This window comes from Poecilia latipinna, unplaced genomic scaffold, assembly GCF_001443285.1.
Source record: "Poecilia latipinna isolate Pla-1442-1.1 unplaced genomic scaffold, P_latipinna-1.0 Scaffold1383, whole genome shotgun sequence".
NCBI classification, from domain to species: domain Eukaryota; kingdom Metazoa; phylum Chordata; class Actinopteri; order Cyprinodontiformes; family Poeciliidae; genus Poecilia; species Poecilia latipinna.
In genome coordinates this window covers 123,914-133,929 of record NW_015113999.1, presented here as the reverse complement: position 1 = coordinate 133,929, position 10,016 = coordinate 123,914, and the positions used below count along the sequence as shown (strand labels likewise).

Genomic DNA, 10,016 nt, shown 5'->3' with positions numbered 1-10,016 from the left:
AAAGATTTGCCTTGCATGCTCTGACCCTGATATTATTACAACAAGAACTCCTGCTGTGTAGCTACATTAACAGAACTAATTTACAATTTTCTTGAGCAATCTTCGCTTGGAAATGTCGAGCGAGAGTATCAGCATCAAAAGGTATTTACTGCTAAGTGGGGTCGTGCCACAGCTCTTGTGAAGCTATAGTGCAAATTCAAAACAATTCTATAACAAAACAAACATAGTGACTCAGAAACAAGTGGCAGAGAGATTAAAATAAATCATTAAAAGGATTCTCTATCGAAGAGTTGTGTAGTTTGTGCACTTAGTGTGCAGCTTTGATGAAAGTTGGACTGTTTGCTAATTAAAGGGAAGTTTGAGTGTACTTTCTAAAGAATAAACCTTATCCACCCAAGCTGACAGTGAGCAATGACATTCTGACAGAAACATGGACGGCACGTCATTCTGAGAGATATGAGAAACCAAACTCCAGCTGAAGGTGAGAGCCAATATGTGTTAATATCAGAAAACCATGAACAATGTTGGGAAACAGTCTTTCTTTCTTTTTTAAAAAATTAATTTTATTAATTTTTTTTTACACTCAAAACATTCAGACAAGAATAACCAGAGTAAATACAGCAAGTAGTTTCATTTATCGAAAGAAAAAAGATGGCTGATGTGTGTGCACGCGCACTTGTGGGTGTGAGCGTGTGAGCGTGTGCGTGCGTGCGTGCGTGCGAGCGTGTGTGTGTGTGTGTGTGTGTGTGTGTGTGTGTGTGTGTGTGTGTGTGTGTGTGTGTGTGTATGTTAAAGTTATTTTCTTTGAGCTTTACCACCCTAAAAAGTTACTACCGTGACCTGGGGTCATCAATGAAATTTTTTTAATGTTTGATCTCGTTTAATGAATTAAGTCTGGACTGGGAAAAAAAAAAAAAAAACATACTATCTTCAACAAACCTAGTCTTTTTTGTTGTTTTCAGCACTTCTGCCCCTCTTGATGTAATGATACCGTAGGCTGTGATGTAAAACCACCCACGGACATCTGCACTGCATCTTATTTTTTTTGTCATTTATGCTGCTTCATCTACTTGCCCCAGGCTTTTCAGCCAGTATTCACACCAGCTGATGTTTTTTTTTTCTTTTTAAACTTTCTTTCCATTCAGATAATTAACTCTGAATGAAAACACTTCTTTTACATTTGTTAACCTCTGTGTAACCAAGACAGTCCCTTTCCCCCCCCCAATATGAACCAACACATCAAAATTGAAAGCCTTGTTGATATAAATTAATGGAAATGTTTTCATTTTAAATGCGTATTTCGCGTTAAAATAAATGCCACAAAAACACGCACGCGCCTCCCCAGACTGCCACGGTCTTTCGTGACGTAAGAGCAGCCGTGCCTTTAAAGCTGCTGGAAACCACTGCATGTTAATCCTGCTGGAGTCTGCACTGTGAGGACGGATTACAATCAACTCTAATGCACTTGAAGATGACAGGCTTCCCCGAAGCATTAATACAGTGGTATCCTGCTTCAATTTGACCTGGCACGGTGTTGACTTTTTAGCAGAAATGTGAGGCTCATCAGCAGAAGCTGATCTGATCTCTCTGCGCGCTGAACACAGAAGGAGTGATGCATTGAGGTTAACAGGTGTCCCCCCCACCCCCCGTCCCCTTTCTTTTTTCTTCTTGGAAAGGAGTTTTCATTTTGGAGGTATGTGCGTTTTGAACTTAACGCGAGGCTCTCAGGTTGCGCGAGCAAAATCAGCCCAGGGAAAAACTTGAGGAAAAATACCGCTTTTCTTAAAAAAAACAAAAACAAAAGAAAACAAAACTTTCCACGTATGAAATGAGTCGCACGGTTGCTTTGTCCAGTGCGACCAAACTCCTCCAGATCAAAGACAGAGTTAGATGAATGGACCACAGGATGTTTTCTGGTCAGGGTGCTGTGAATTACAGCTTCAACCAGAGCGATGACCTGGAGCCCGGCGACGCGTCCGCGGGCGCGGCGAAGCTCTCCCCGGCGGGCTTCGTCGTGCTTTCCGTCGTCCTGGGCTTCATCATGACTTTCGGCTTCCTGAACAACTTCATAGTCCTGCTGCTGTTCTGCAAATACAAGAAGCTGCGCACGCCGGTGAACATGCTGCTGCTGAACATCAGCGTCAGCGACATGCTGGTGTGTTTGTTTGGAACCACGCTCAGCTTCGCCTCCAGCATCCGGGGAAAGTGGCTGCTGGGGCGCGGCGGCTGCAGCTGGTACGGCTTCATCAACTCCTGCTTCGGTACGTGTCTTCTTCTGCTCTCACAATCTCCAGCAGAACGTGTCCAACTCAGTTTCGTTTTTCGATTTAATGCATTGGTTTTTACTTTTTTTTATTATTTGAGTGATACAAACACAAATAACCAATGAAATTGGCATAAATCCTACATGAGGGACACATGTACAGTGTACATGCAAGAGACAGATGTCACAGGAGGGAAGAGGGAACAGAGTGATATTTTTGTTAAACAAATTCCCTTTTAGACTTGGAATAGCTACAGTTTTTACATGTATCTGTAGTTTCTTTAACTATAACTTTATGGTGCATTTAAAAAAAGAAGGATGGCTGACTTAACTTCACAATGAAATCCTGTCAGCTACTAACACACTGCCTGTCTATAAAGCCCTAAAGCAAACAGTCGCTACCCATATTTAGCAAAGCAGATATGGTTTTGGATAATTATAGGATAGATGATCATATTTCAGCTGGTAGCAGTGATCAGCCTCGTTTCTTAAACAACCATGTCAGCAGACACATCCATGTGGTCAGGAAAAATATGTTCATTTATTTTAGAAAGACTTGATGAATAGTAATCCAGTAATGAAAACATCTAAGGGGATTGCTGGAACTTCCCAAATATTTGGTGAAAAACCTTCCAATGCATTATTCAGAACAGGAATGATAGTGGGGGAACCACCATATTTACAATAAGAAGTGTGTTTGTAAAAAATAAACTTTAAAGATTATGATTAGCAATTTCTTAAATGTGTGGTGAAACCAAACACAGTAGAACTCACAGGGTTTTTTTTTTCAGTAGTGAAAGTAAGAACGTTTCCACACATAGTGCGAAGGAAGCTCAAGGAATTGGGACGAAGCGGATCTGTGAGGGTAACCAGGGAAAAACTTTGCTGGGCAGCAGAAAGACTGGAGTCTGGATCAATGGAAAAATGCCATGTGTGTTGATGAATCCAGATTTTACCCTGTTACAGAAGAAGAGAGGCAGAGGAAGTGATGCACCCATCATACTTTCTGCAAAAGCCTGAAGGGGTACTGCTGTGATCTGGGGTTGTTGCAGTTGGCCAGATCACAGACATAGACAGTGCCAGGTTATTAGGCACTGCACACTCCCTGGTTACCTTAAAGTTGAAGGATCTTTGGTTTCCACTCATTAACTACCTCTGTGTTTCATGATCATTTTACACATCTGAAATAAACTCTTGCAATTAAGGTAGATGTGTTGCCTTTCAGCCATCTGACTGGCAGCAACAGGTGGGGAAGCGAGAGTGCATCAATAGATAATTGCTCCATTCTGACCTTGAGCAGTCTCTCTAGCTATAGTTATTTTAACATACAGTACAGATTATAAACCAGTTGAAATGAATAGAGCTTTTCAATAAGATACCTATTTCAGTAAAGTTTGAAATGGCAGCAAATCTCTTAAATTGTCAAACCTAATTAGATGCTGCGCTGGAAGTATTTTTCTCTTGTTGTACAACCGGGACAGAGAGGCTGATGGAGATTAGAGGCACTAATGTTGTTTCTACTTGGGTAGCAATGCAATTATAAAAACAATTATTTTAAATGCGGCAAATTTGCTTTCATTCAGAGCTTTAAGGCGGTTGTTTAACTAATAGTTTCTGACAGTTTGGGCAAGATTAGAAGATGACACGCTATTATTCTGACATGCACATTAGCAAGTGTTATATTATTACTGAATATTTCAGAGTTGGGTTAAATCTGTCGCATTTTTTTCATGAGGGACTTTTACTGCAGAGCGAGAGAGTTTTATTTACCATATTGTTTGCACTGCGATGCACAAACTGCAACTGTGACAGTTTGAAAATGGTGAAAAATACCTTATTTAGTTATCACTTAAAATGTCTGCTCAAATCTGCACTCACTATAGAAAACTAAAATCCAATTTTTACAAACTATCTCACCATGTTCAAGATACACTTTCCCTTAAAGACAAACACTAAAGTTAGTTTTTTTTATGTACATGTTTTGATGCCGATGCTGGGGATTGCAGAGACTGTGGCTGAAGACTTTTTGTGTATCTGTCCAGAAGGTGGTGTGACAGAGTAACAAATTGGATTCTCCAGTAACTGCTTCTGGAAATATTAGATAAGACCGCTGAGCTCATTTGCATTCTTGTTAGCTGCATATTGCAGGGATACTAGCTGAACAGCTGATATCAATGTGAAGTCCCAGGAGACTGGGCCATCAGGTGTGAGTGAACAAATAAACCAGAGCTTGTAAAGCCCAAAAACTAATTTCGTTTTACCAATTACTAGAAAATCCTTCGGCTCAGAGCATCACTTACCTGAAGAGCTTCAAAATGGACATTTTCTTTTGCATGATTTGACCAGAACCAACAGGCAAACAGCTACATATGTCTCCTGATGTTAAATGTAATGGCAAAGTTCTTAATCAGCATTTTACCTGCCATTTCTACAAATTTTACCTATCTTACTTGTCATTCTGCTACGTTAAATGACAGGCAGTGGTTTAGGCTTGAGCTGCAAGTGAAAGACCAAATGTCATTCTGAAGTGTTGCAAATAGATTCCATTAGCTGCAAAGTACAAGAGGCAACACGGACAGCAAATGCTTATTTCAAGGCGTGATTTTTAAAGCTTTCATAATTTGCTGTCAGGCTTCAGATAATTTCTGGTTTTCCACTTTCAATAATGTCAAGCGTGTCGACAACCGACGCAGACGGCTTGTTAATTTTGCTGCCTTTAGCTGATATACAATGCCTTGCAAAAGTAATCATATATACACATTGAACCTTTTCACATTTTGACTCATTATGGCCACAAACCTCTTTGTAAATTATGTGGATTTTATGCATCTTTGCTATGTCAAAGGAAAATGGCAAATTGGGTCTGACTTTTTCACGGGCAAAAATATCAGATTAGGGTCACATTCACCTGCTGTGTGAACGTAGCTTATCCTGGCAGGCGTGCTGCTGTGCCATTCACTTTCCTTGTTCATGTGATTGACTGAAGACAGCTCTGTGACTTGCTCAAGGTTGAAATGTTGTTTCATAAGCTAACTCTGCTTTTAGCATTTCTACAACTTCATCCCTGAATGGTCTGCTCTGTTTCTTGGCCTTCATGATGTAGTTTGTTCTCTTATCTTCTCCAAAAAAACCTCTGAGGCTTTCACAAAACCACTGCACTTATTCTAAAATTAAATTATTTACAAGTGGACTCTGTTTGCTCTGATTTTTATTCTCAGATTCTTACTCCTAAATGAAGTAACACTGAAATGATAAACAGCGGAGGGTACAGGAACATTTTAAAAAGTCCACTTTGAGCATTTTTTGCTATAATTTTATGGACATTTTCAGTTTTCAGACACTGACAGTTGGCACAGGGAATCGTTTCTTTGCATAGTCAAAAGATTTTTGTCATTAGTCTTGAATTTACATGTTTTTTTGTTTTCCATGCTCTAGATGCAAAAAAAAATTCATTACTTTGCTTTTGTACATGTTTGCTATTTTTCCTGGCTTTAAAGCCAAAATTGTATTTAATAATTATTTATATAATTTAATCACAGAATAAATTTCTTTTATTAGCAAGTGTTCAAAAACATTTAATAGCCCATCTTTATTAAAACAACTTTTTCTTTAGGAAGATCAAGAGCAAAAATATCTCTTTGGATTATAAAGGCTGCTGACCTCATTTGTATTGCATAAATCCAACAAAACTTTTGATTTAACATGACAAAATCTTAAGCAACTCTCTGCATACAGAACAAAAGACTTGAAAAGGTTTATTGAGACAAGTACATTTCCATCAAAATATCTCTAATTTCTCTGCACCTATGGAGCAGTTTTGAACTTAGTCTTATTTGTTTCTATATTCATGTTTGTTTGCTTTCTTATAATTTCAGAGTGGGGGATTTTGGTGAAGCATTATGATAATTTCATATCCAGAAGCATTGAATATTTCATGCTGTGTTAAAAATGAGCAGGTGTTTGGACTTCATCTTGCCTCTGGCGTCTGTGCTGCACGGAAGGCGCATGATTTCTGCATGAACAAAGCTTGATCCACTGCCCTTCTGAATTTTCCTGTATATTCTGTTGTGTCATGGTACGGGCATATCTGGTGGAATGCAGGCCTTGATTCTTAGAAATGAAAGTCTTTTCCTTTCAAACGTACAAAAAAAGTACGAAGTTGGTCTTTGTGCTCATATTTTGAGGTTTAGATAGTAATTGAACCTGGAACTGGAAAGTCTTTTGGCATTTTACCAAATCATTCCTTTGTTGGGGCAGCAGTACACAATCATTCACAGCTTTTGTGGGTGCCAGTCAAACATAATAGATCTTAACTTTAATAATTTATTTCAGCAAGACATCGTTCTTGCTTTTTTTTGCTTTTACTTCAGATAAGATTGCCAGGAGACTAACCAGAGAATCATAATCAAAGATTAATTTGCATTAAGTTGCAACGTCACGATTGATCACCATATGCTCCAGCCGGCTCGATTCAAACAGGGATAAAAATCAAGCAAGGCGCACAAAGGATCTCATATATTCTCCTGAGGAATGGCAAAGACACAGACATCTGCCATCTTTTCCAACATCTGTGTCATATCTCATCTGCTGTACAATCACCTTTTCAATCTGTTTACCTTTTGCTTTTCTATATGGAACCAAATGCCAGGAGCTGGCCTCAGTGGGATGACTCATGCTCATCTGCTTTCAGTCTTTATGTCTTGACTTTTACCTTGTACGTGTGAGATTCCTGCCTACCTGTTGCCGGCTTCCGCAGCATGCCTGTCTGCGGATAGTGTTCGTTTCAAGTAAGCATGTTTTTTTTTTAAAACGACACGGTCTTCTTTGTAACTTGGCCTTGCGGTAGCGCGCCTCCCCAGCATGGTATGTCGCTACAGGGGATCTTAACGTTGCCAAATGTTGAGAAAACAAAAAAAAACAAAAAAAAACCAGACTTACTCCTATAAATACACTGTTGTATTGTGATTTATATAATGTATATACAATCTTTTACATAGTTTTTTTCTCGATTAAAGCCTTTTGTTTTTTATAGAAAGGAACTCTTCATATGTTCTTCAAAAGATGTTTCACTTTTATTTGTCGAATAGGTCTCGTTCAGTTGCTTGTTGCACAGGCTCAAACATCCTGGGTGTAGGGAAGGGTGTTCATCTGCTTTCAATCTGCTGGTTGTTTAGAGCAACAAATAGATTGAGTTGTTTCTGTGACATACTGCATGCCCTCAGTAATTGTATTCTTCTTTTATTTTTGATCTCTTATCTCATGTTTCCTGTGGCCTGTACTGGGAAGAAGCCTCAGTTTTTCACTGCAGTCTTTGCTGCATCTGGCTTTTTTGACTCGGTCAGGCTGAGCGGTCTCATGATTTCCTTTGAGTACATCCCCGATCGATTTTTAACTGGTCATATGTGAGGGTAAACCACACACCTCCCTTGACTTATTCCCATTTAAATACCCCCGATTCACTGGTGCTAATATTTGGACCACAACGTGAATTTACTCATCAAGACGTTACCCATTCTACGCTGCGCCACTTTGCAGTCTACGCTTGAGGTCTGCACCTATTGTCTGTGAGTACAAGCAATAACCCAGGTCAGCTTGACACGACGTTGGTTAATTGCATTTACTCAAAAGGCAATTTGTAATTTTGTCCTACACGCCCAGTGGGTTCACCCAATTCACATGATGTCAATCAGCAATAGATAGATCTTGTAATTGGGGCAACTGACTGGAGCACTTGTGCCAGCCATGAATTTCGCCCCAGGCAAAGAGCCACATACAGAAAACTGATAAACTCTGTCAGGCTGAGCGGTCTCATGACGAAAGTCAGCTCCGGCTTTCCTTTCAGTACATCCCGATCAATTCCCTATTCCCTACATTTCTGCAAGTAGAAATAGGGAACTTAAAATATGAAAGCTTCCACGCAAAAATCTGAGTGAGCATTTGTATTGTGTAAAATAAAAGAATTAAGAACAGAAAATGGCCACGAGTTGCTCTTAGTGCTACTGCTGTTATGAATTTCAATAAACGTTTGGCATGTAATTTACCTTTTGTGTTACGTTTTTAATTTAAATCCTGGCACAGTTAAATGCTACAGAGAACTGATAAAAAGCTAATTAAATAAAGCATGTAATTGCTAAAGTTGGTACATCTATAATGTCAGGCAACTACAGAAAGTAAAACTGCTTCAGCGACATGAGAAAGCAACGGAAACTTGTTTTACCTTAAAGTAATGTTGCTTTATAAACCCCAGAGCTTTCTCAGTTCATTTCTTTTTAAGAAACAGTCTTGCTCATATTTTGCATAATGGTGCGTATCAAGTGCCTTAGAAGTTAAGGCAACTAATGGATGAAATTCTATGCTCTATGCTTTTCATGTAGTTTGGCTGATTTGTTTGTGGAGACGTTTGTTGTTTTCTTTTAGCTTTGATTTACTGCAAGTCTGGAATGATATGGTTGAACAAGCTGCATCTAAAATTTTCAAACTTTCATCACAAATTAGATTAATTTGCAAAATGTACAAAATTTTGCAAAATGTAAAAAATAAGTGTTTATTGCAAGAAGCAATAAACTTCTTGCAGTAAATTCTTAAAACAAAAACAGTTTTAATATTACGGGTAGCTAAGAAAAAAAAACAAAAAACAAACAAACACGCAAAAGATTTTACAAAGCAGCGGTAAATAAACCATGTTTGGTTCTGGTTTCTGCAGGTTAGACTCGAACCTGATCGCCTAAATGGTCCAAAAGGTATATTTATTTAAAATCCAATCCAAAATTTATTCCTTTTCTGGAAAGATTGCAAAGTTTTTGCATATTTTCTGTTTTCTCGAGATGATTATCCAAAAGCAGTTTTTCCCTTTTGGAAACTACGCTCTCCCCTCAGAGCAGACGTTGTTCAATCATAAGTTCAGAAGAAATACGAATACATTTCTACAGGTTGCAACATGTAGAAATGCTTTTACTGTTATTTTGTTTCTCAGGATTATTGCAATATAATGAAAGCATACAGGACTTAAGCTGTGTGTTATTATTAGAGAAGTGAATAAAATATTTCTTGTATTTCCCTTGCTTTCATTTACATAACATAGTCATAATTGTATGGTGGCTAAGTGACAAATTAAAATACTGTAACATCATAGCCATTAAGGATGGATTTAATTGTGGAAAACAAGCTTAACAGATGGTATTACACATCAGTCCTGTGATTAACAGCAGCAGCACAGATGCTTTAACCCTCATGGGCAAAATGACTACGGTGTGTTTGGTTACAAATATCCTTTCAAATATTAATGCTCTATGAAAAGATTTTGAAAATGTTGTAAACGTCTCTTGACTTGGCTGATTGATGAGAAACAAAAACTTTGTAAATCCAGAAATTGAACAGGTGCCACCGCCCTGTGATAACTGCTTCTCCATTTGCACGCCGCGTGAAAGCCAGCTGCGAGCCGTAGTGTTGGGGGTTTCACTTCTAATCTGGCGCAAACTAAAAGCAGATGTTTCTAATAAAAGGGAAATTACTCCCCAGCTGAAGGCATACAGGTAGAATAACCAACATCATATACGGACAATGACATCAATAAACTGAAATTGGTATTATTATTATTATTATTATTATCATCATGAGAACAGCAAATGCTCCAGGAAATAAATATAAACAACAAAGGAAATCAGTTAAAAGTTTTTTTCCTTTTTTTTTTTTTTTTTTTTTTCCCCCAAAAGGTTTTTAAATCTTTCCCACTTTTTTGGGAAAAAGGACAATC

At 38.4% G+C, this 10,016-nt stretch overlaps 1 protein-coding gene across 1 annotated transcript in view; it reads left to right on the top strand.

Moving 5' to 3' along the window:
* The first annotated feature begins 1,208 nt into the window (after window positions 1-1,208).
* Window positions 1,209-10,016, top strand: part of LOC106962187 (opsin-3-like) — a 35,998-nt gene continuing 27,190 nt past the window's right edge. The window contains exon 1 of the mRNA XM_015056427.1: window positions 1,209-2,261. Within this exon, the coding sequence (XP_014911913.1) occupies window positions 1,895-2,261 (367 nt within the window). The 5' untranslated portion in view covers window positions 1,209-1,894. The remainder of the gene's footprint in view (window positions 2,262-10,016) is intronic.